Source organism: Martes martes, assembly GCF_963455335.1.
Source record: "Martes martes genome assembly, chromosome: 7".
NCBI lineage: Eukaryota > Metazoa > Chordata > Mammalia > Carnivora > Mustelidae > Martes > Martes martes.
This window is the reverse complement of record NC_137894.1, coordinates 44,217,644-44,244,399: the sequence shown is the minus strand read 5'-3', so window position 1 is coordinate 44,244,399 and position 26,756 is coordinate 44,217,644. Positions and strand designations below refer to the sequence as shown.

The window sequence follows — 26,756 nt, the reverse complement described above, 5'->3', positions numbered from 1 at the left end:
GCTGCTTTTTCTTTTTCTTTTTTTTTTTTTTTTGCTTAAGAGGCTTAATCTCTCAGTAGTCTTTAATGAAAGAATTACAAGACAAAAAAATTCCTGAACCCAATAGCATAAGGGTAAGAGTCTATATGATATTACTGGAACCCACTGACGGGGGCAAAAAAAAAGGTCACTCAGTTTGCTAATTGTTTTGATTTTGGGCTGCCCAACTGACAGTCATTCACCCTTTTATCTTCCTGTTCAACTCACCTTTCCCCTAAGCTTCTTAAATCAGTCAGTGGTTGTTGTAGTATTAATTAGCCAAAAATGAAGATGTTCAGAGAGCTGTGTTGACTACCGCTTCACATGGCCCTCTTTATAAGTGATCATTAAAATTATTATAACAATGAGGTGATGTGATTTTTTTTTAAAATTTATTTATGTGTTAGAGAGAGAGAGAGAGAGAGAGAGAGCACAGGCAGACAGAGTGGTAGGCAGAGGCAGAGGGAGAAGCAGGCTCCCTGCCGAGCAAGGAGCCCGATGTGGGACTCGATCCCAGGACGCTGGGATCATGACCCGAGCCGAAGGCAGCCGCTTAACCAACTGAGCCACCCAGGCGTCCCTGAGGTGATGTGATTTTTAACTGAATCATAAACACCAGTTTTGTGACTTACATAATTCATTTTATATACACACACCTTGGTCTAATCAACCAAGAAATATTTGTTGAGACCCACAGAGTAGGAAACACATGAAGAAGTTGTAAAATAGCAACAGTATTTCTAAGCTGCTAAGAGCCTTCTAAGATCCTTCTATTTTTTCTGTGATTTTCTTCACAGCTAAGCTGCTTGTCTACCTGTGTAGTAAACATTTAAAAACAGCAAAATAAATAACTCTAAAATCTTTAACAATCAAAACAGTAAATATTAATTTTAGCAACAGAAAGTTATTTTTTATTTTTTTCAAGATTTTATTTATTTGAGAGAAGCTGAGAGAGAGTACAAGCAGGGGGAGGGGAAGAGGGAGACACAGATTACCTGCTGAGCAGGGAGTGCGGGGTTTGATCCCAGGACCCTGGGATCATAACCTGAGCTGAAGGTGGACGCTTAATTGATGGAGCCACCCAGGTGCCCAGAACGTTATTTGGTATCAAGCCACACTCTTACTTATTTGTTTTTTTTTTTTTAAAAGATTTTTTAAATTAATTGATTGATTGGCACAGAGGGAGAGGGGGAAGAGAGACTCCCAAGCAGGCTCCAGTCTCAGTGCGGAGCCTGATGCAGGGCTCCATCTCATGATCCTCAGATCACGACCTAAGCCAAAACCAAGAGTTGGACATTTAACCAGTTATGCTACCCAGGCACCCCTAGATGATATTTATTTTTAAACAACATAAGTCCTCAACTTAGTATCTCAGGATATTTTATGCATTTCTGTTTGTTTCAGGTCTATGCTTGGGGCTGTGGAGCTTGTCTAGGTTGTGGTTCTTCAGAAGCTACTGCTTTGAGACCCAAGCTTATTGAAGAACTGGCTGCCACAAGAATAGTTGACATTTCTATTGGAGACAGTCATTGTTTGGCTCTTTCTCATGGTAATGTCATTTGTTTTTAAAAGAAATAATATTAACTTACCTTCTATAAATGTATTACATTTAAATTTGGCTTTTCTTTATTTTATTTTTAGATAATGAAGTTTATGCCTGGGGCAATAACTCAATGGGGCAGTGTGGCCAAGGAAATTCCACAGGTCCTATTACTAAACCAAAGAAAGTGAGTGGCTTAGATGGCATAGCTATTCAGCAGATCTCTGCTGGAACATCACATAGTCTAGCATGGACTGCTCTTCCTAGGGATAGGTAAGAATGCCACGTTTAAAAATTCTTATATTCTAATAACAGAAACACCAGTGAAAACAAAAGTCATAGTACTTTGTTCATAAAATACCCTCTGAACATTTATGCTGTTGATTATTTTACTATCACAGGCATGACATCTAGAGTTCTTCCGACTTGAATGTTGAGGTTATATTATATAAGCAAGAAGTTACACCCTGTATTTAAGATATTTTCTTGATTTAAGTGTCCTTTAAATATTTTGAATTCCTTCTCTGTCTCTGGGATCTCATTTTAAAAATTAAATGTCTCCATATTAAGAGGAAGTTACATTGAGATGAACTCAGACCTAGGTTTTATTTTTTTAAAATATTTTGTTTATTTGAGAGAGAAAGTGAGAGAGGGAGCATGAGTGGGGAAGAAGGGAGAGGGAGAAGTTGACTCCCTTGCTGAGCCCTCATGCTGGAATCATGACCTGAGCCAAGGGCTGATGCTTAACCGACTGAGCCACCTAGGTGCCCCAGAACTAGGTTTTATTAAACAGTTGATTAGCCTCAGTGACCTTTGTCTGGTTGGTTTTTTGAAAGTAATTAGTGGCTATACTTTTTAAATAAAGGAAGTTACTTTTGCAGAAATTAGCTTTTTCCTAAAGAGATAACCATATGTTTTTAGAAAATCAGGTAGATGGTTTTTATTAGGAGTGTGAATTTTAAAGAATTTTAGGGGTGTTTCAGATATTTTCAGATGCATGGGGGCTAATTTAAACTTGACATGTATTATATTTGCCTTCCAGACCTTTGATTCAGATGGATTTTTTATGACATTCTAACCAATAAAAAACATTTATAATCACCCTCCAAAACAAAAGCTAAAAATATAATAAATTGATTATAAATAATTTGCTATTCATATTAAATTTGCAACTTCCCACTTCATATATAGAGAGTTGGTTCCCAAGATCTTGACAGTCTTCACAAGAGTCTTTAGGAGTTGTTTTTTTTTTTTTTTTTTAAAGATTTATTTATTTATTTGAGAGAGAGTGGGTGCACGTGAGTGGGGGGAGGGGCAGAGAAAGAGAATCCCAAGCAAACTTCCCATTGAGTGTGGAGCCTGATGTGGGGCTTGATCTCATGGCCCATGAGATCATGTCCAAGCCAACACCAAGAGTCGTATGCTTAACTGACTGAGCCACCCAGGTGTCCCAGGAGTTTTCTTTTTTTTTTTTTTTTTAAAGAGTTTTTGGTTTTTTTTTTTTAATTTTTTATTTATTTGACAGAGAGAAATCAGAGCTAGGCAGAGAGGCAGACAGAGAGAGGGGGAAGCAGGCTCGTGCCGAGCAGAGAGCCCGATGCGGGGCTCGATCCCAGGACCCTGAGACCATGACCCGAGCCAAAGGCAGAGGCTTAAACCACTGAGCCACCCAGGTGCCCCAGGAGTTTTCTTTTAATAGCTTTCAGTTTTCTGTTCTACAGAGTCAGGCCACTTTTCTTAATATGAAATATACATTTTACAGACCCTTAGAACCAGAAGACTGTAGTAGCCCCTATGGCTCAGATCTTTGCCTTTAATTGAGTGAATATCCAACTTCCAAAGCAGGTTGTGTCTATATGTTTTCTTTTTTAAGAACTCCAGGGATGACAAATTCTTGGTTTTCCTTGGTTGATAAAATGAAGGGTTTTGACTTTTATAATCAAGAAGGCCTTCTGTATATTTTGTTGAAATCTTTCATCTTTATTAATGGTTTAAATTTTTGATCATATGTGAAAATTCCTCTGTTAAGGCTATTACATGATCTTCTTATGATTCCTTCTAGACAAGTTGTTGCATGGCACCGACCTTATTGTGTAGATCTTGAAGAGAGTACCTTCTCACACCTGCGTTCTTTTCTTGAGAGATACTGTGATAAAATAAACAGTGAGATTCCCCCACTCCCTTTCCCTTCATCAAGGTATGTTATATATATGTATATTGGTGTGTGTGTGTGTGTGTGTGTGTGTGTGTGTATCTATTAATTATTCATTTTGAGTTTGACTTACTTTTCTTTTTTGTTCTGTTTTCCCCTCAATTATGTTGAACTTCTTTAGAATCTAAAAAAGAGCTAAACTTAGGTACTTATTGATAATGACCTTTAGGAAAAGTTACCCATGATTTCATGAATTACATTTAAAAAATCACTATTGGTCATAATTTGACAAAATTTTTAAAGAGAAAAAAATGTTACCCAAACTGGATAGCACATGCTCTTTTATGTTCCAGAAGTTCATAGCACTTTGTTTGGTTTCAGGGAACACCACAATTTCCTCAAGCTATGCCTGAAGCTGCTTTCAAATCACCTTGCTCTTGCACTTGCGGGAGGGGTTGCTACCAGCATTCTTGGGAGACAGGCAGGTCCACTTCGAAATTTGCTTTTCAGACTAATGGATTCAACTGTCCCAGATGAAATTCAAGAGGTAAGCGTATAGGACTTGGAATCTGTATCTTAAGCCACATCTTTCCCTAAAGTTGTAGCTCATATATGCAACCATATATTGGAAGACTTCAATTGAATGTTCTTTCCCTTATTCCTTTTCTTGGTGGGAGTAAATGTGTTTGATTAACTCATCCTTTAAGACAAAGGTCATCTTTGGGAAGCCTTTCATTCCCTGTTCCCCTGCCAGGTTAGGTTTCTCCTGTATGTATGCTCATTGCATCACATTGTATTGTAGTTGTCTGTTCACAAACATGTCTGTCTTTTCCACCAGAGGATAAATTTCTGAGGACAGGGATGCAGTTTTATTTTTTATTATGGTAAAATACATATAACATAAAATTTACTATCTTAACCTTTTCTTTTTTTGAGAGAGAAGGGGAGAGGGGATGGGAAGGGAAAGAGGAAGAGAGAAGGAATCTCAAACAGGCTCCATTCCCAGCTCAGAGCAGAGTTCGATCTTACAACTCCAAGAGCATGACCTGAGCCAAAATTAAGAGCTGGATGCTTAACTGATTGAGCCACCCAGGCGCCCCTACCTTAACCATTTTTAATTATAGTTTAGTGGTATTAAATACATTCATAATGTTCAACCACTGCCCATCTTCATAATTCTTTTCATCTTATAAAATTGAAATGCTGTACCCATCAAACAATAACTCCTCATTCTCCCCTTTCTTCAGCTTCTGGTAGCCACCATTCTACCTTCTGTCTCTTTGATTTTCACACTCTGAATATGTCGTATAAGTGAAATCCTGAAACTGTTTGTCTTTTTGTGACTGGCTTATTTCACTTAGCATAATGTCCTCAAGGTTCATCCATATTGTACCACGTGTCAGAATTTCCTTCCTTTCTAAGTCTTAATAATCTTCTGTTGTACATATATATCACATTTTGCTTATCCACTCATCCATCATCTTTATGACCTCGGATTAGGCAATAGTTTCTTAGATATGACACTGACAGCACAGGCAACCAAAAAAGAGAGAGAGATAAATTGGACTTCATCAAAATGGAAAACATTTATGCCTCAAGGGGCATTATCAAGAAAATGAACATAAAACTCATACATAGAATGGGAGGAATATTTATAAATCGTATGTCTGATAATATTCTAGTTTCCAGGGACAGTGGGTGGCCCAGTTGGCGTTAAGCATCGGTTTTTGGTTCAGTTCATGATGCCGGGGTCCTGGAATCTAGGTCCCATGTCCCTCCCCAACCCCAGAGGGGAGTCTCCTTCTCCCTCTGCTTATGCTCTCTTTCTGGCTCACTCTCTCTCAAATAAATAAATAAAATCTTGAAAAAAATATTCTAGTTTCCAGAATATATAAAGGATCTTTACAACTCAACAGTAAAAAGCTAAATAACCCAACTTTATTTATTTATTTTTAATAACTCACCTTCAAAAATGAGCAAAGAATTTTGAGTAGACATGTTTCCAGAGAAAATATGCATATAGCCAGTAAGCACATGAAAAAATTCTCAACAGTCTTGGTCATTAGGGAAATGCAAATCAAAGTCTTAGTGAAACACTCTTTACACCCACTTAGAGGCTATAATCAAAAAGACAGGATTGTGTTAGTGAGGATGTGGAGAAATTGGAACTCTTATATATTGCTAGTGTTAATGTAAAATGGTACAGCTGCTTTCGAAAGCAGGTAGTTCCTTAAATAGTTAAAGGTTAAGTTACCATATAATGTAGCATTTCCACCCCTAGGTCTGTACCTGAGAGAATTTTTCACTCAAAAACTTGTATAGGAATGTTCATAGCAATATTAATCATAATAACCAAAAAGTGGAATAAACAAATGTCTGTCAGGTGATGAATGAATGAACTAAATGTGGTATGTCTGTACCAGGATAATCTTACTCATGAGTAAAAAGAAAGGAGATTCTGATAACATGCTATAGCATGACTGAACCTTGTAAGAATTGTGGTAAGTGAAAGAAGCCAGTCACAAAAGGCCATATATTATATGATTGTATGTATATGAAATGTATAGAATAGGCAAACCCGTAGAGAAAGAAAATCAATTGGTTGTTAGGGGTTAGGGGAGGGTGAGAGGGGAGTGACTGCTCATAGACACAAAATTTCTTTTTGGGGTGATGAAAATGTCCTAAAATTAGAATGGGGTGATGGTTATACAACTCTGTGAATATACTAAACCAGTGAATTTTATACTTAGAAAAAAAAAAAAGGTGAATTTTATGACATGTGAATTACATATCAATAAAAGATGACTGATTTTTCAGCTGGACAGACATATCCCTGGCATGTGGGTAGAAGAAATATTAACCTGGTGGTGAATGGGAACTTTGTTGTTTTGGTATTTATCAGGAATGATAGCGTAGTATTTTTTTTTTTTTTTTTTTTAAAGATTATTTATTTGACAGACAGAGATCACAAGTAGGCAGAGAGGCAGGCAGAGAGAGAGGAGAAAGCAGGCTCTCCACAGAGCAGAGAGCCCGATGCGGGGCTCGATCCCAGGACCCTGGGATCATGACCTGAGCCGAAGGCAGAGGCTTTAACCCACTGAGCCACCCAGGCGCCCCGATAGCGTAGTATTTTTAAAAGGCCAAAAAGTACTGGACTAAAATAAGGAAAGTAAACTTTAAAAATTATCTTTAGAAATGGTTTATTTATTCCTTGACTGTCCTTGGTAGTTACTCTATTAGGGGAGTCCTTCAGAGATGAATCCTCAGGATATGTACAAAGCTGTTTCTGTTCCTTATCTCTGAAACTTCTAGGAACTTAGATTTGTTTATATAATCACTGTTGCTGCTTTTTTTGGTTTCTTTTTAAATGCTTTATTTTGAGTCATTTGTAGACTTAAGGAAAAGTTGCATAAAAAATAGTTTTCTCACTCAGCTTCCCCTAATGCTAATGTCGTACATAACCACAATACAATTATCAAAACCAAGAAATTAACATTAGCTTAATACTATTCATTACACTAAACAGCTTATTAGAAATTTGATCAGTTTTCCAGTAATGTCTTTGTTCTTTTGAGGAATCCTATTCAGGATCCTATATTACAGTTAATTGTTGTTTCTCCCTAGTCTCCTACACTGTGTCACAATTTCTCATTTTTTTCCTTGTCTTTCATGAACTAGACAACTTCTGGGTCATGGTCAGTTATTTTACTGAATATTTCTGTTGTTTTCTCATGATTGGATTGAAAGAATGCTACAGAAATGATGATGTGTCCTCCATACACCATATCATGAGGTTCATGGTATTGGCATGTCTTGTAACTGGAGATTTTGACCATGATCACTTGGTTAAGGTAGTGTCTGCTGGTTTTTTACCTCTGTTAGTAGCTTCTGAGAGATGGTAGATAGGAAAAATATTCCTTGAAAATATACTCACAATGAAGTAGTTTTATTAACATTTTCCTGTTAAGAACTCATTCTCCCATAGAAGTCATTGTCTTCTAACTTTCAATGTTATTATTCAGAAAAATCAGTGCTCTTCAAATTTTTATCCTTTGTATGGAAATCTGCTTTTCTCTCTGGGTTCTGTAGCAAGTTCTATTTGTCCTTTGTGTTCTCACATTTCAAAATAATAGGAACTGATGTGGATCTGTTGTTAACCATTGTGACTTATGCTTGGGTGGACCCTTTTCCAAACTCATAGTCTTCTGTTTTAAGAAGTTGCTTGGAGTATACTGTATATTGATTTCCTCTTCATTGTTTTCTCTTTCTGGAATCCTTATTATTGGGATACTAGACCTCCTGGATGAGTCCTCATAATTTTTCTTGTGTTTTTTTCCCTGTTTTCCATTTCCATTTCCATTTTCCATTTTCCATTTCCATTTCCATTTCCTCCAACTACTGTCTGAGAAATTTAATTTTATATTCTAAACTTTCTATTGAGGTTTTTTAAATTTCTTCATTCTAAATTTACAAGAGCTCTTAATCATCGATGCTTCTTTTTTCTAGTCCAGCACCCTCATTTTACTGATAAAAAAGCTATGACCCTGAGAAATTATGAGGCCTAAGACAATGTAGCTGTTCTTAATAGCTACCTGGATGTTTGTTGGTCTAAGTCCTTCTTGTTTTAAAAATCTTAACCTAGGGGCACATGTGTGTCTCAGTTGATTAAGCCTCTGCCTACAGCTCGGGTCGTGATCCTGGGGTCCTGGGATTGAACCCCACTTTGGGCTCCCTGCTCATTGGGAAGCCTGCTTCTCCCTCTCCCCCAACTCGTGCTCACTCTCTGTGATGCCCTCTGTCTGTTTCTCTCAAATAAATAAATAAAATCTTTTTTTTTTTTTTTAAGATTTTATTTATTTGAGAGAGAGACAGAGATAGCAACAGAGAACATGAGTGAGCATGAGCTGGGAGGTGAGGAAGAAGCAGACTCCCCGCTGAGCAGGGATCCGGATGCGGGTCTCCATCCCGGGACCCTGAGATCATGACCTGAGCTGAAGGCAGGCGGCCAACCGACTGAGCGACCCAGGCACCCTAATAGATAAAATCTTTAAATAAAATTCTTAACCTAAATGCCCAATTCTCAGGAAGACCTTCTGTGAGCTCATAGGCCATGTTAGTGATCTTTGTGTGTGTTCATTCAAGTTTGTACATCCTTTTACTTTCCCTATATGTGACTCCTTTCACACTTAAAATTACTTGCCTCAGGGTCTCTTTCCCATTAGACTATAGGCTTACGGAAGCAGGACTTCTGTCTGGCATGTTCATTTCTGCATCTATTTGCATCACATTGCAGAGAGTCTTACCAGGCCCAATGTTAATAAAGTCAATACTAAATATTTGTTGGATGATGATTAGCTATTAGTGGCAAATTCAAAATATGTATTCTAGTCTACTTAAAGACATCTAAAGGATTGCATGCTTGCTTTTTTCATGTCGCTTTCTTCAGACTTCTGTGATCTACCTTCTTCAGACTTTCATGATCCTAATAGGTGCATTTATTTTTCTTTCCTTTTTTTTTTTCAAGATTTTATTTATTTATTTGACAGAGATCACAAGTAGGAAGAGAGGCAGGTGGGGGGTGAGGATGTGTGGAAGCAGGCTCCTCGCTGAGCAGAAAACCTGGTGCAGGGCTTGATCCCAGGACCCTGAGATCATGACCTGAGCTGAAGGCAGAGGCCCAACCCACTGAGCCACCCAGGCACCCCAGTGCATTTATTTTTCATGTGTTTCTGTTAAAAAGATATAGAGTAAGCCAGTAAATACACTTTTCTTTTTTTGATACTAGGTGGTGATTGAAACTTTGTCAGTGGGAGCAACCATGCTATTACCTCCATTACGAGAACGTATGGAATTGCTTCATTCTCTTTTACCCCAAGGACCTGATAGATGGGAAAGCTTATCTAAAGGACAGGTGAGCCTTTACATGGTATCTAAGTAAACCAGTAATATCACAGACATTGCAGTAGACTGAGGGGGAAATAAAGCTATTGATTACCATGTGTTCATGGAATAATACTTTACGGGTTTAGTAAATCCTAATTTAATATTTTCTGCTGGAAGAGTTCCCATTATTCTAATGAATGTGAAGCAAATGATAACCTATTAAATAATTTGGGGCGAATTACTAAAATTTAATAATTTGTTGCTTATACTATGAAACCAGAGACATTTTAGGTTATAGTGTGCTAAGTTAAAATCAAAGTCCTTTGCTACTGTTGGTTCCATGCCCAGAACGTTGTTTGACACTGCTTCTATAAAAAAAGTAAAAGAAGATGAGATGACTCTTACGAAAATGTAGTTGAGAACATGAATGTGCTTATTCTTTCCATTTTTAAGATCTTATGTGCATTAAAATAAATACATTTTGTTCGACCAAGTAGAACTATCAATTGTAGAGTTACAGGTTTTAGGGGAAAAGTGGTCCTCATTGGCAATGTAATATCCACAGTAGCCTCCAATGAGTAGTTTTCAGTAGTTTAGATTTCAGGTGATTTATTTTAAAGAATAGAATAAATAGTTACATTGATAATTGTATAGAAGAATATAGTATAATTTATCTGTTGACATTTCCTACTCTTGCAAGTCCTAAAATCATTATGCAGAGAGTACCATTTTGTTGAGAGTTTTGGGTATTATAGCAAAAGAAGGAATAAAATGCTGTGAGTTACATTTTCCAAATGGTATCAGTGGAATAGCTTTTCTTTTAATTATATACTACCTAAAATATCAGGATATTAAGTGGGATCATTTTTTTTCTTTCTAAGTGCATTTTTAACTAATTATTTGTACCTATTTCATTGATGAAAATATTTTTCTTTAGCGAATGCAACTGGATATCATTCTGACAAGTTTGCAAGATCATACCCATGTAGCTTCCTTACTTGGCTATAGCTCACCCTCTGATGCTGCTGACCTCTCTTCTGTGTGTACTGGCTATGGAAACCTGTCAGATCAACCTTATGGCACTCCGAGCTGCCATCCAGACACCCATCTGGCTGAAATTTTGATGAAGACTCTCTTAAGAAATTTAGGATTTTATACAGTAAGTTGCTCTTTTTCTTTGTAGTTAAAAAGAGAATAAAGCTTGGATTTTTTTGTTTTTTGTGTTTCTTTTTTTTGGAAGGGATAGAGATGGCTTCAGGTTAAGGTATTTTGACATTTAAATACATATAAAATAAATAAAACTCCAGACTCCACTCCCCCAGAGGAAGAACACGTGTCAGATCTTCTGAAATATTGTAGGAGCTAAATGACTTATAATTGAGAATTCCAAAAAGATTTTTTTTTTTTTTAGAATTTTACCAAGTGTTTCTTATGTCAATGTTCAAGAATAAACAAACAAACATAGTCATCAACATTTTGCAAGAGAAGAATAATAAGGAAGGGAGTAACCTTACCAGATATAATCCTATAATTGTTTAAAAAAATATCCTATAATTATAGTATGGTTGGTACTTACTAGGAATAGGCTCGTCAGTAGGAGAGAAGACAGTGGACACTACAGCTTTCCCTGTGTTAAGATGCTCTTAATTCCTAAGTGTTTCTTAGATCTCCCCTCACCCCAACATTTCTATGGGTTCTAACTCACAACATCATGACCTAATGCTAATAGCAGTATTGTAGTTATTGTCACTTTTTGCTGGTCTCTTCTCTGCATCTTACTGCTGGACTAACCTCACTGTAGTAAATTAAAACCTCTTCAGATCCTTCATCATTTGGCTTACACACCACTCATCTGAGCTCATGGGCATGGCATTATCTGTTTCCAGCTTGCTCTACTAATCTATGACTTCTTCAGGGAAGCCTTACCCAAATAACCCTATTTAACCAGGTAATTTTAACTTAGTAAACTTCAGCAATTTTTAGAGACAAGGTATACTGTGTGACTTAACTTTGAATGGTGTGTGTATCCTTTCATATTGTCTCCTAGGCCTTGTCAGAGTCAGATCTGTATCTTCTTCTGTGCAAGTCTTAGTGTTCTATTCTGTCCACATTAAAAGGTGGCTGAATCTGAATGACAGTTGGGCCTATATAATTAATTTCTTTCAGATTTAAGAGTATAAATTTGATCTGATGTTTGGCTGCACATGGAATGGGAACAATGTCATAATGTCCTTTGTTATTGACAGAACATTTTTTCCCAAAGTTGTAAGGAATATTGGTGCGGCATGAAGTAGACTGGCTGTCTAAAGTAGACAGTAGACTACTTAAAGTAGACTTAAAGTAGACTGGCTGTCACTATCAAGTATGAAGCCCATGGATGGGATTCTTAACACCACAAATATAGTTTGATGCACTTGTCCTTTGAAAGCAGATATCCTCCAGTTACTGTGATTTGATAGTTTTGCCTTCAGCTCTAGAAGCTGCTGCCAGGTAATTAGTGGTACATCTTTAGGGCACCTCCTTGCCTAGCTGCTACGGGTACTTTCGGCAAGAATCTAGCCTCCTTGAGTCAGAGCTTTCTTAATGCTTTTATTTGTCCTTCTTACAAAAGAAGATGAAATCTTTTTTTTTTTTTTTTTAAAGATTTTATTCATTTATTTAACAGAGATCACAAGTAGGCAGAGAAGCAGGCAGAGAGAGGGAGAGGGGAGCAGGCTCTCTGCTGAGCAGAGAGTCCGATGCGGGACTCAATCCCAGGACCCTGAGATCATGACCTGAGCCGAAGGCAGCGGCTTAACCCACTGAGCCACCCAGGCGCCCCAAGAAGATGAAATCTTGCATTTATATAATTAAAAGCACCATGTGCACAACGATGTGAACACATGAGATAATATTGAGCTGAATATTCAAAAAAGGTGATAAATTTGATATTGTATATATTTTACTACAATTAAAGATAAAATTAACTAGTGAAAAATAAAGTAGTGCCTTCCTAATACCAGTAGGGCTGGGGTAGATGTCTATGTTATATGGAAATGGAAATAAAATATTAATTGCTTTTGGGTGAAAATCATAAATTATTATTTCTTTCTAAAGAGATGTAAACCAAATCTGTCATGCTCTTTTACTTTTTTTTTTTTTTTTTTTTTTTCAATGAGAGAGTGTGTGTGTGATGGGAGGGTTGGGGAGGCAGGGAAGAGGGAGGTGCGAGGGTGAGAATCTGAAGCAGGCTCCATGCCCAGTGTGGAAGCTGACATGGGGCTCTGTCTCATGACCCTGAAATCATGACCTGAGCCGAAATCAAGAGTAAGACACTTAACTGTGACTGAGCCACCCAGGTGCCCCTGTCATATTCTAAGATTTTGAAATGATGGTGTTTGTCATGGTCTCTCTGGGCTGCTATAAACAATACCATAGACTGGGTGGCTTTTAGACAATACAGACTTCTATCTCACTATTAACGAGGTGGGAAATCCAAGGTCAAGATGCTTGCAGATTTTTTGGTGCCAACTTCTTGGTTCATAGATAACCGTCTTCTTGCTGTGTGTCCTCACACAGGGGGTGTCTCTCATAAGGGCACTAATCCCTTCCCAAAGGCCCCATCTCCAGATGCTATCACATTGGGGATTAGGTTTTGACATACAGATTTTGAGGTGACACAAACAGTCTGTAGCAGTGCTTATTTGGCAGCTTACTTCAGCAAGGACCTTAAAATGTGCTGAGACTCTGTCTTGCATGTTGTAAACATAGACCATTACTTTATGCATAAAGATGTTCATCACATCTTTATAAGATACAAAATTTTATTTTAAAGATTTTATTTATTTATTTGACAGAGATCACAAGTAGGCAGAGAGGCAGGCAGAGAGAGAGGAGGAAGCAGGCTCCCTGCTGAGCATAGAGCCCCATGCGGGGCTCCATCCCAGGACCCTGGGATCATGACCTGAGCTGAAGGCAGAGGCTTTAACCCACTGAGCCACCGAGGCGCCCCAAGATACAAAATTTTTAACAACTTAAATATCTAAAATGGCTAGGTAAATTATGGTACATATGCTCAAGGGAATATTATGAATCTTAAAATTTATATACCCATGGTTCATGAAGACATAATGCTTACAAATCTGTTGGAAAAGAGAAGATTAAAAACAATATGCAGTATTATGAAAAATGCAGAAGTCACAAAAATAAGTAAAGAAACACACTAAAAAATATTAAGTGATTTTATTTGGGTGTTGGCTAAATGGTGATTTTAATTTGTTTTTAAATAAGGTTTTGTTATTTTCTAAATTTTTTACAAGATTGGTTTTTTAAAAAAATATTTTTAACTTGTAATAATCTAAAATTTACACAAGAGTTTCAAGAATTAGAGAATTCCCTCTACTCTTCAGCCAAATTAGCTTTACCATCTCTGTCTGTCTCTTATTCTAAATCATTTGAGAGTATAGATGCCATGCTGACTATTCCTAAATACTTAAGCATGTATTTCTTTTAAAGATTTTATTTATTTATTTGACAGACAGAGATCACAAGTAGGCAGAGAGAGAGGAAGGGAAGCAGGCTCCCTGTCGAGCAGAGAGCCGGATGCGGTGCTTGATCACAGGACCCTGGGACCATGACCTGAGCTGAAGGCAGAGGCTTTAACCCACTGAGCCGCCCAGGCGCCCCAACCATGTATTTCTTAAGAAGGGCATTCTCTTATATAATAATAGAACAATTATTCAGAAAATTTAACATTGATACAATTTAATATACAATCCATATTCACATTTTTATGAGTGTCTTAATGATATACTTTATAGCGGTGCCTGGGTGGCTCAGTCGGTTAAGCGTCTACCTTCAGCTCAGGTCATGGTCCCAGGGCCCTGGGATCGAGCTCTGCAGGGAGCCTGCTTCTCCCTCTCTCTCTGTCAAATAAAGAAATAAAATCTTAAAAAAAAAAAGTGCTTTATAGCAACCCCTCCCTCAAATGCAGGATCCCACACTGTATTTAGTTGTCATGTCTCTTTAGTCCATTTCTTTTTTTCTATGTATTTTTTAATTTAAATATAGTTGATACCACTTCTTTTATAATCAGAAACTAATTTCTGAGAATTGAGTTCAAATGTTCAGTTGTGTCCTTTCACAACCATATGAAAACAAAACCTTTACACAAGAGCTGTGGAAAGCAATTTTATTAAAATATGGAGTATTTTGTCTGTGGGTATTGTACTGTTTTCTCTATATTCAAAGTTTCTGTAATGAAACGTGTATTACTTTTTTTTGAGTGGTAAAACATTGAAATTAACATATTGAAAATAATTTAACAAGTTTTGCTGATAGCTAGTAACAACAGCACAAAGATTTAAAGATTAATAAGGGGAAAAAGGAGACAATGGCTTCTTAAATCAGAATCATTTATGGTAGGCCTTGACTTTTCATTTTCAAGCACTTCAAATATAATCTTCATTTATATATCATCTCAGGATCAAGCCTTTGGAGAGCTAGAAAAGAATAGCGATAAATTTCTACTTGGAACATCATCTTCAGAAAACAGTCAGCCTGCTCATCTTCATGAACTCCTGTGTTCACTGCAGAAACAGCTGCTGGCATTTTGCCATATCAATAGCATTAGTGAGGTATGTGATTCTTTGCCTTTTATGATGATCTGCCAGGGACCTTGAAACTCAGATATTTGGGTAAGCATGATATTTCTGGACCTTGACTCTTTCACAGTAGTAATTTAAGAACTTTTCCCCCCAGAACTCAAGCAGCGTGGCGCTGCTTCATAAACATCTTCAGCTCTTGTTGCCTCATGCCACAGATATTTATTCACGTTCTGCAAATTTGCTCAAAGAAAGTCCTTGGAATGGCAGCGTTGGAGAAAAATTAAGAGGTGTGTTTGGTACTGGATTTGACATTTAAAGATTTTTATTTATTTTTTTGTGAGAGAGAGAGAGAGAGAATGAGAGAGGGAGAGAGAGCATGAGAAGGGGGAGGGTCAGAGGGAGAAGCAGACTCCCCGCTGATCAGGGAGCCCGATACGGTACTCGATCCCAGGACTCCAGGATCATGACCTTAGCCGAAGGCAGTTGCTCAACCAACTGAGCCACCCAGGTGCCCCTGGATTTGACATTTAATCAGTGGTTATAAAGGAGAAATTCTTAGCCTTCCCAAAGCCTTTAAAGACCTGAAACTTCTGAGTGGAATAGGAATGGTCTTCAATCTCCTTCCTATTAAAGATCCCTTTGATTTGGGTTTGGGGTGATGGTAACAGTGATGGATAATGACTGATCTTGAAAGATGCTAATTGACACGAAGGAGCCCTAATTTAAAGGCGTTTCAATGATATTCAAAAAGATTAATTTGCTGGCTGACTGAACATAATAAAAACATAAAGATTAATTTTAAATGGCATAAAGTGAATTTTTATCTGCTGTTTCTCTACCTTTCTTCAGCATTTGCCAGTGTCCCACTTCCCTTCTTGAAATGCTTTCTTCTCTTGGGTTTCTGTGTAGTCACAATCCTGTTTTGTCTCATATCTCTCTGATCACTTTTTTTCAGTCGTTTCCTATAAGCTCTTTTTCCTTGGACATGCCCTTCATTGTTTAAGATCCTCTCAATTTTGCCTTCAACCCTTTTTTTCTCCCTGAATGATCTGATCTGGTCCCATTTCCTTTGACCACCCCGAGTGTGTTGATTTCCATATCTGCATCTGGCTGAGAACTCCTTTTTCACACCAAAGCCTTTTCTAGTTACTGTTGGGTGTATTTTCTTGGTTGTCTCAAAGGCAACTAAAATTCATTATGTCTCTCCGAAACCTCCTTATCTCTGAAGTTCCCCAACTCAATAAAGAAAGAAACTGAGAAACTAAAACCATTGCTTACTAGACACCTTCATTTTGTCGGTTCACAGGTATTTAAAATTTAATCTCTTCAAATGGAACTCATCTCTGATGGTCCTCCCTGCCCCAAATACAATGAAATACAGAAATAAAGTTAATTTAAAATGAATATAGATAGAAAGACAGGTGCTTTGAAGTGATCTTAATTTTTTTTAAAGTAAATTTGGTTTAAAAAACATAATATGTAAAGATCATGAGGGTAGGAATTTTTAAAAGCTCTTTGTTCATGGCTGTTTGCCTTTCACTAGGACAGTGCCTGGTATGTTGTACTCAATAAATATTTCTTGAGTAAATCTAAAAATGAAGGCAAATTTGTGAACGTGACATTCATAATGCATTTTAAGGGAAGCAGCTATAATCCTTTGAATTTGTTGGCACAGGGATCTATATGCTTTCCCACAAAGTGTCTGTTGGTGGTACTTTCTGAAAGTGAGTAAATACCAGTGCAACATCACCTACCAGGTACATGTTCAACAAGGAGTTATCTAATTAGTATACTCTAGTTCTACACTAAAATAGTATTTTTTAGGCTTTTTCTTTTTTAAGTTTGAAACAATTGATCCATGTTGAATTTCTTACCCTTCATAGATGTGATATACGTCTCAGCTGCAGGCAGTATGCTTTGCCAGATTGTTAACTCTCTACTGTTACTCCCCGTGTCAGTGGCACGGCCTCTGTTGAGTTACCTCCTCGACTTGTTGCCACCTCTTGATTGCCTTAATAGACTCCTGCCAGCTGCTGCTCTTTTAGAAGACCAAGAGTTACAGTGGCCTCTTCATGGTAAGTAAACATAGTAAAACAACAAGTAAGGCTTTTGGGAAAAATCGTTCCTCTTGCATGCATTAGGTACGTCATATCTGATACTCGGGTGTTTTACATAATCAAAAGGTAGGGTTGTTATGGTCTTAAGAATTTGCAGCCTTAAGGGCGACTGAGATGAGAAAACTCAGAAAGTTGCTCGTATGTAACAGTGTCATAAGTAGGGTCTTTATATGGTCATTAGGTTTGAGTAGTATATTTCATTGATTCTGAGACATGTTTTATTTCAAATTTTCACATCATTGAAATTAGGATACATCTTCCATTGGATAATAGGAAAGCATTCTTTCACAGTTCAGTCAGCATCGTAGTGACACAGTGGATTAATTTGATTAAAAAGTTCTATTTCTTAAATGAAAAGATCTTTAGTTTTAAATTGCTGACAATAAAATATTTAGTATTTTGATTGGATTTATAGATAACTGAATGTAGAAGATGGAAATTGGGAATCTGTATGTGGATAGATTTTTTTTTTTTTAACAGAACTTCATAGGAAATAGCATTCTGATCTTAGGTATGACACTTGAATTCAGTCTTAATTTATAAACTGATTTTGATACTCATTTGGATATAGCTTAAAGTACTATGTCTAGAAAACATTAATGTGTTTTTCCATTAAAATCTATCATAAGGCTATCAAAGGAGTTTAATTACTAAGTCATAAAGACCTTTCAAGTGAGCCCACCACATGTTTCATTAGAAAGAATCCTGGAGGGTGCCTGGGTGGCTCAGTGGGTTAAGCCCCTGCCTTTAGCTCAGATCATGATCTCAGGGTCCTGGGATCAAGTCCCGCATCGGGCTCTCTGCTAGGCAGGGAGCCTGCTTCCTCCTCTCTCTCTGCCTGTTTCTCTGCCTACTTGTGATTTCTCTGTCAAATAAATAAATGAAATCTTAAAAAAAAAAAAAAGAAAGAAAGAAAGAATCCTGGACTAAGGCTTAAAGCTAGTGACTTGGCTGTATTATCTACAGCAGGTTGCTTATAATTTCTTAAGCCTTCGTTTCTTCTGGAAGTACTGGAATTGGACAAGATGACAATGAGGACCTGTCTTACTTTAACATTATATGGTTCTATGACACTGGGTTTAGATAAGTCAAGTGTCAAGGTTACAACTGTAGGAGGTCGTTAATCAGGTTTTATATGGAGCCTCTCCAGGTTTACTCTTGTTTTTCTAAAGCATCTCAGAACTTTTTAAGATTCACTCTTTTTGTGTTAGATAAGTTAGGTATCATCTTATTTTGGATTTCTGCATCTGTGTTCTCATAACTGATATTTTTCTATAATTTCTCATTTTTGTGTTATTTTTATGTCATTTTTACTGCCACAGTTATACTAACCTCATAGCATCATTTTGGAGTCTACCCTTCTTTTCCTTTGCTTATCTGAAATTATTTATGTAAGATAGAGGTTATCTTTTTTTGAAGGTTTAGAAGAGTTTATCTATAAAACCACCTGGCCCTGACGTTTAGATAGACTTTATATTAGTTTTCTTTCCTTAGTTATTACTGTTCTTTTCTAGTTTTTTTTGTTTCTTCTCAAATCCATTTTGGGAGTTGATATCTTTCCAGAAAATATTATTTTGTTATTTTCAATTTTTTTTTTTAAAGATTTTATTATTTATTTGAGGGGGAGAATGTGAGAGAGAACATGAGCTGGGGGAGAGGCCGGTGGAGAGGGAGAAGCAGAGTTCCCGCTAAGCGGGAAGTCTGGTGGGCTCAATTCCAGGACCCTGGGATCATGACTTGAGCTGAAGGCAGATGGTTAACCGACTGAGCCACCCAGGTGCCCCTCAAATTTATTGGTATAAAATTGTTCATAGTACTCATTAATGGTTTTTTAAAAATCCCTAGTGTAACTGTGGTTACATCCTCTTTTTTAGTCCTAATTTTTGAATTTATGCCATCTTTTATTAGAGGCTTGTCTGTTTTATCAGTCTTTTTAAATAACCAGTTTTTGGACATGTTAATCTTCTTTGTTTTTCTTTAATGATTTGATTGACATCTGTACCTATCTTTATGGCTAAGTATAGTTTTTCTTTTTTAAGTGAAGAACTTTTAAAAACAGGTGTATAATCATGGGTCTTGATTTCAGTACAAGACAGTTCTGATTTGGGCCTTAAAAAAATTAATAATAAGTGTCATTTTACAAGATCAATTCTTATATTGATTTTGGAGGGATGAGCTGCCTCAAGTACTCACTGTTATGGTGAAACTTGATCTAGATAATGAAAAGTAGGAATAGAATCCCTTGGGATGTCTCTGTCGTATACTGTTTTAATGCTTATCTTAAAATTAGTAACTCCAGGGGCGCCTGGGTGGCTCAGTGGGTTAAAGCCTCTGCCTTCAGCTCAGGTCATGATTCCAGGGTCCTGGGATCGAGCCCCACACTGGGCTCTCTGCTCAGCAGGGAACCTGTTTCCCCGGCTCTCTCTCTGCCTACCTCTCTGCCTACTTGTGTTCTCTGGATCTCTGTCTGTCAAATAAATAAATAAAATCTTAAAAAAAAATTAGTAACTCCAAAAGGGAAATTTTATTTGATGGCAAACTCATTTGAATATATTTTAAGTTAGCCTAGTAAAGAGAATATATACAGAAAGTGTTATAATTTATATTTTCAGTGTAAAATTAGTTTGCTTCATGTCTTATTACAGTGCAGTAGGAATGAGAATGATTGAGACTCTTGAATACCAGATAAAAAGTGATTACTAATGATTTTGTTTTTAGGAGGGCCAGAACTGATTGATCCTGCTGGCATGCCGTTACCTCAGCCAGCCCAGTCCTGGGTGTGGCTTGTGGATCTGGAAAGAACAATTGCTCTCCTTATTGGACGGTGTCTTGGTGGTATGCTTCTGGGCTCCCCTGTGTCTCCAGAGGAACAGGACACTGCATATTGGATGAAAACACCGCTTTTTAGTGATGGTGTAGAAATGGACACCCCTCAGTTAGGTAATGTGCTTCTCTACAGTGTTTAAAATACATGCTTGTGTTTGTATCTCCATTGGAGATACCTCTTTTTCTGGGTTTGCTGACTAGAGAACTGGTAGCAAACAAGTGAAACATTAGCTGGGTGGGGGATCTGAGACTGTGACTTGGAGCCCTTAGAAGTAGTTAAATCCTACAGCACTGTGTAGTAAAAAGAGCCTCCAAACTAGGGCAATGTAGGTCTGGTCCCACCCTGTCATTTATCGCTCATTTGGGGCAAGTCATTTAACTTATAAAAATGGGAATATGTTTGATTCCTTGCTTTCTGGGGTTTGGAGGTTATGAAAGTGCTTCATAGTATGTAAAGCTCTCTAAGGTTATCATGACTTCCCAGTGTTCAGTTTTCAGACACCCCCCAGATGTGAGTGGCAATCCCTTCTCCTCCCTGCCTATCCTACTTTCATGCTGATGTTACCTTGTATATTTCCCTATTTTTTTCTCCCTATTTATGTTTCCTTTGGGTTTCTCTTTCCTGCCTCATCTCCCATTTGTCTTCTTTGCTGCAAGGCTAGCTCTCAGACTGTCTGAACATGAAGATTTCTCCAGTTCTTGAACAGATGATCTGGTTGTGTTATTTATGATTGGCCCTCTAATCTCCCTGGGTCTATAATTTTGGTCCATAAAATAAGGAGATGATGAGATAGCCCATGTGGTCTTATTGACTGAAAATTCACTGTTCCTCTGATGAGAGAAAGACACTCAGAGAATGCCCAAAAAGGAAAGTCCAAGAGAAATCTTAATCTAAGAGAATCTCAATCGAGAGGGAAAACAAAAAAAAGAAATCAAGACAAAAACCACATATTCTGCTTTGGGTTTAGAGGGTTGGGGAGTGGGAGTGAGAAGAGCTGCTGAAGATTTTCCTCCTTTTCCAAATAGAGAGTATATATTCATCATTTCATTTATGAACCAGTGAGTGATTCTGGCCATGGTTTTTGAATGCTAGACTGGCACTTAAGATAGTTATATTAAGAAAAGTAAAATGGTTTTTCAGGGAATGTTTAACATTGTGAACATGGTTCCAGTGCTGTCAGTGTTTAGTTCTGTGATATCACGAATGTCCTCTTGAGGACAAAAGTATCTTTATGTCTACCTTCCTCATATTTCTGTATACTTACTTCAGTCAATTAACTGGCCTTTAGTATGAATAAAATAAATTTCAGTTTGAATGTTATCTTTCAGTTTTAATTATAAAATCATGAAGCTATTAAAATGTTTCATTTTATGTTGAAATACTTGCAGGTATTAGGAAAAGGGTATTGTCCTTTGTAAAATTGTATATATAGGACAATTCAGTTATATTAGGGGTTAAATTGACTTTTGGTATTAGCCCCCAGTCCTATCATTGGCTTTTTTTTTGTAGTGGAAAATGAATTCTGAATGCCAAAATGTCCCTTTAAAAAGTTAGGAACTACTTGAACAAATGTAAATACCAGTAGAGAAACTGTTCATGATCTCTTCACTCTCTCTTGAGTCATACTTAACTGATTATTTTCCCTTAAGTCTAGAAAAGGGAAAAAGTTCTTGTCTAGTCTCTTTCTTAGTGGTGCCATGTTTCTCAGTAAGGACATCATTCCAGTTTGAACAGAAGAGTTCTCCAGACCTGTGCTTCAAACATAGGACATGTAGCTTCCCTGGTGCTTGCTTACCAGAATGCTAGAACTCCTCCCTGGGGGTTACGTTTGGTCACACATCCTGGAGGGGATTGATGGGGTGGTGATATTACCTCTCACTGAGAAATGTTAAAGGACTTTATCTTTGTACATCTTCTTAAAATGATTTGAAATGTATTATTAAATATGGATTAAATAAAAGTGATAAGATTTTATTTGTAGTACCAAAATTGTTCAGGCTTAAAATTGGTCACTTGAATAATTATTTTTAGATAAATGTATGAGTTGCCTGTTAGAAGTAGCTCTTTCAGGCAATGAAGAACAGAAGCCTTTTGATTACAAACTGCGGCCTGAAATTGCTGTGTATGTAGACTTGGCATTGGGTTGTTCAAAAGAGCCTGCGCGAAGCCTTTGGATCAGCATGCAGGATTATGCTGTTAGTAAAGGTAAGATGAAGAGGACGGAGTTGGTAAATACGGAGATAGCTTAGAATACTGACTAATAGATACGTAATATATGTAGGCAGGAAACACAGGGATCACTCTATTACTTTTTTATAGGAAAAAGCATTTTACAAATAAATGTAAATTTATTTGTAAATGTAAATTTCTTCTTCCTCTTTGTGGAAAATAGTCTAGGTATGTATCCCACTTTAAGCAAACCTACTGTGGGAAAACAGATTTATATAAAAGATAAATCCAGAGGCAAATATTTTACTGAAGGATTCCCTGCAGTATAAATGGGTCTAGTTTAAGAGTCTTGTTTAATCAGACATGTTTATATTGTCAGGATTTGTTGTTTGGTTTTTGGGGGTTTTTTTGCCTTTAAAATAGGTAAGTCTGAGTTTAGTTTTTTCCCTAAGCATACAGAAATGACTGGAAAACCAAGATGTAAAATTTTATCTGAGATAGGAGCTTTAAGAAGGATTAAGAACAAAACTTAAGTTGGGGCTTGATATTTTCTACCAGTGTTTTCTGTTTGTTTGGCTTTATTTTTTTTAATTAATTAATTTATTTTAATAAACATATAATATATTTTTATCCCCAGGGGTACAGGTCTGTGAATCACCAGGTATACACATTTCACAGCACTCATCATAGCACATACCCTCCCCAGTGTCCATATCCCCACCACCCTCTCCCGTCCCCCCTCCCCCCAGCAACCCTCAGTCTGTTTTTTGAGATTGAGTCTTTTATGGTTTGTCTCCCTCCCAATCCCATCTTCTTTCATTTTTTCTTTTCCTACCTCCCCCCAACCCCCCCCACATTGCATCTCCACTTCCTCATATCAAAGAGATCATATGATAGTTGTCTTTCTCCGATTGACTTATTTCGCTAAGCATAATACCCTCTAGTTCCATCCATGTCATCGCAAATGGCAAGATTTCATTTCTTTTGATGGCTGCATAGTATTCCATTGTGTATATATACCACATCTTTATCCATTCATCTGTTGATGGACATCTAGGTTCTTTCCACAGTTTGGCTATTGTGGACATTGCTGCTATAAACATTCAGGTGCAGGTGCCCCTTTGGAGCACCACATTTGTATCTTTAGGATATATACCCAGTAGTGAAATTGCTGGGTCGTAGGGTAGCTCTATTTTCAGTTTTTTGAGGAACCTCCACACTGTTTTCCAGAGTGGTTGCACCAGCTTGCATTCCCACCAACAGTGTAGGAGGGTTCCCCTCTCTCCGCATCCTTGCCAGCATCTGTCATTTCCTGACTTGTTAATTTTAGCCATTCTGACTGGTGTGAGGTGGTATCTCTTTGTGGTTTTGATTTGTATTTCCCTGATGCCGAGTGATGTGGAGCATTTTTTCATGTGTCTGTTGGCCATCTGGATGTCTTCTTTGCAGAAATGTATGTTCATGTCCTCTGCCCATTTCTTGATTGGATTATTTGTTCTTTGGGTGTTGAGTTTGCTAAGCTCTTTATAGATTTTGGATACTAGCCCTTTATCTGATATGTCATTTGCAAATATCTTCTCCCATTCTGTCAGTTGTCTTTTGGTTTTGTTAACTGTTTCCTTTGCTGTGCAAAAGCTTTTGATCTTGATGAAATCCCAATAGTTCATTTTTGCCCTTGCTTCTGTTGCCTTTGGCGATGTTCCTAGGAAGAAGGTGCTGCGGTTGAGGTCAAAGAGGTTGCTGCCTGCATTCTCCTCAAGGCTTTTGATGGATTCCTTTCTCACATTGAGGTCCTTCATCCATTTTGAGTCTATTTTCGTGTGTGGTGTAAGGAAGTGGTCCAATTTCATTTTTCTGCATGTGGCTGTCCAGTTTTCCCAGAACCATTTGTTGAAGAGGCTGTCTTTTTTCCATTGGACATTCCTTCCTGCTTTGTTCAAGATTAGTTGACCTTAGAGTTGAGGGTCTATTTCTGGGCTCTCTATTCTGTTCCATTGATCTATGTGTCTGTTTTTGTGCCAGTACCATACTGTCTTGATGATGACAGCTTTGTAATAGAGCTTGAAGTCTGGAATTGTGATGCCACCAACTTTGGCTTTCTTTTTCAATATTCCTTTGGCTATTCGAAGTCTTTTCTGGTTCCATATAAATTTTAGGATTATTTGTTTTATTTGAAAAAAATGGATGGGATTTTGATAGGGATTGCATTAAATGCGTAGATTGCTTTAGGTAGAGTAGACATTTTCACAATATTTGTTCTTCCAATCCATGAGCATGGAATATTTTTCCATTTCTTTGTGTCTTCCTCAATTTCTTTCATGAGTACTTTATAGTTTTCTGAGTATAGATTCTTTGCCTCTTTGGTTAGATTTATTCCTAGGTATCTTATGGTTTTGGGTGCAATTATAAATGGAACTGACTCCTCAATTTCTCTTTCTTCTGTCTTGTTGTTAGTGTAAAGAAATGCGACTGATTTCTGTGCATTGACTTTATATCCTGACACTTTACTGAATTTCTGTACAAGTTCTAGCCAGTTTTGGAGTGGAGTCTTTTGGGTTTTCCACATATAGTATCATATCATCTGCAAAGAGTGATAGTTTGACTTCTTCTTTGCCAATTTGGATGCCTTTAATTTCTTTTTGTTGTCTGATTGCTGAGGCTAGGACTTCTAGTACTATGTTGAACAGCAGTGTTGATAATGGACATCCTTGCCGTATTCCTGACCTTAGCGGAAAAGCTTTCAGTTTTTCTCCATTGAGAATGATATTTGTGGTGGGTTTTTCATAGATGGCTTTGATAATATAGAGGTATGTGCCCTCTATCCCTACACTTTGAAGAGTTTTAATCAGGAAGGGATGCTGCACTTTGTCTAATGCTTTTTCAGCATCTGTTGAGAGTATCATATGGTTCTTATTCTTTCTTTTATTAATGTATTGTATCACATTGATGGATTTGTGGATGTTGAACCAACCTTGCAGCCCTGGAATAAATCCCACTTGGTCGTGGTAAATAATCCTTTTGATGTACTGTTGGATCCTATTGGCCAGTATTTTGGTGAGAATTTTCGCATCTGTGTTCATCAAGGATATTGGTCTGTAATTCTCTTTTTTGATGGGATCCTTGTCTGGTTTTGGGATCAAGGTGATGCTGGCCTCATAAAATGAGTTTGGAAGTTTTCCTTCCATTTCTATTTTTTGGAACAGTTTCAGGAGAATAGGAATTAATTCTTTAAATGTTTGGTAGAATTCCCCTGGGAAGCCGTCTGGCCCTGGACTTTTGTTTGTTTGGAGATTTTTGATGACTGTTTCAATCTCCTTAGTGTTTATGGGTCTGTTCAGGTTTTCTTTTTCTTCCTGGTTCAGTTGTGGTAGTTTATATGTCTCTAGAAATGTATCCATTTCTTCCAGATTGTCGAATTTGTTGGCATAGAGTTGCTCATAGTATGTTCTTATAATTGTTTGCATTTCTTTGGTGTTGGTTGTGATCTCTCCTCTTTCATTCATGATTTTATTTATTTGCGTCCTTTCTCTTTTCTTTTTGATAAGTCTGGCCAAGGGTTTGTCAATCTTATTAATTCTTTCAAAGAACCAGCTCCTAGTTTTGTTGATTTGTTCTATTGTTTTTTTAGTTTCTATTTCATTGATTTCTGCTCTGATCTTTATGATTTCTCTTCTCCTGCTGGGTTTAGGCTTTCTTTGTTGTTCTTTCTCCAGCTCCTTTAGGTGTAGGGTTAGGTTGTGTATTTGAGACCTTTCTTGTTTCTTGAGAAAGGCTTGTACCGCTATATATTTTCCTCTCAGGACTGCCTTTGTTGTGTCCCACAGATTTTGAACCGTTGTGTTTTCATTATCATTTGTTTCCATGAATTTTTTCAATTCTTCTTTAATTTCCTGGTTGACCCATTCATTTTTTAGAAGGATGCTGTTTAGTCTCCATGTATTTGGGTTCTTTCCAAATTTCCTCTTGTGATTGAGTTCTAGCTTCAGAGCATTGTGGTCTGTAAATATGCAGGGAATGATCCCAATCTTTGGATACTGGTTAAGACCTGATTTATGACCCAGGATGTGGTCTATTCTGGAGAATGTTCCATGTGCGCTAGAGAAGAATGTATATTCTGTTGCTTTGGGATGGAATGTTCTGAATATATCTGTAATGTCCATCTGGTCCAGTGTGTCATTTAAGGCCTTTATTTCCTTGTTGATCTTTTGCTTAGATGATCTGTCCATTTCAGTGAGGAGAGTGTTAAAATCCCCTGCTATTATTGTATTACTGTTGATGTATTTCTTTGATTTTGTTGTTAATTGGTTTATATAGTTGGCTGCTCCCATGTTAGGGGCATAGATATTTAAGATTGTTAGGTCTTCTTGTTGGACAGACCCTTTGAGTATGATATAGTGTCCTTCCTCATCTCTTATTATAGTCTTTGGCTTAAAATCTAATTGATCTGATATAAGGATTGCCACCC

The 26,756-nt window shown here is 37.3% G+C and overlaps 1 protein-coding gene across 1 annotated transcript in view; it reads left to right on the top strand.

The window, feature by feature from the left end:
* The window catches only part of HERC1 (HECT and RLD domain containing E3 ubiquitin protein ligase family member 1), a 192,813-nt gene that overhangs the window by 62,421 nt on the left and 103,636 nt on the right, over positions 1-26,756 (top strand). The window contains exons 9-19 of the mRNA XM_080807823.1: positions 1,423-1,567; positions 1,660-1,831; positions 3,621-3,755; positions 4,092-4,257; positions 9,496-9,621; positions 10,531-10,752; positions 15,056-15,208; positions 15,333-15,465; positions 17,062-17,253; positions 20,014-20,235; positions 22,154-22,327. Of these exons, the coding sequence (XP_080663949.1) occupies positions 1,423-1,567; positions 1,660-1,831; positions 3,621-3,755; positions 4,092-4,257; positions 9,496-9,621; positions 10,531-10,752; positions 15,056-15,208; positions 15,333-15,465; positions 17,062-17,253; positions 20,014-20,235; positions 22,154-22,327 (1,840 nt within the window). The remainder of the gene's footprint in view (positions 1-1,422; positions 1,568-1,659; positions 1,832-3,620; positions 3,756-4,091; positions 4,258-9,495; positions 9,622-10,530; positions 10,753-15,055; positions 15,209-15,332; positions 15,466-17,061; positions 17,254-20,013; positions 20,236-22,153; positions 22,328-26,756) is intronic.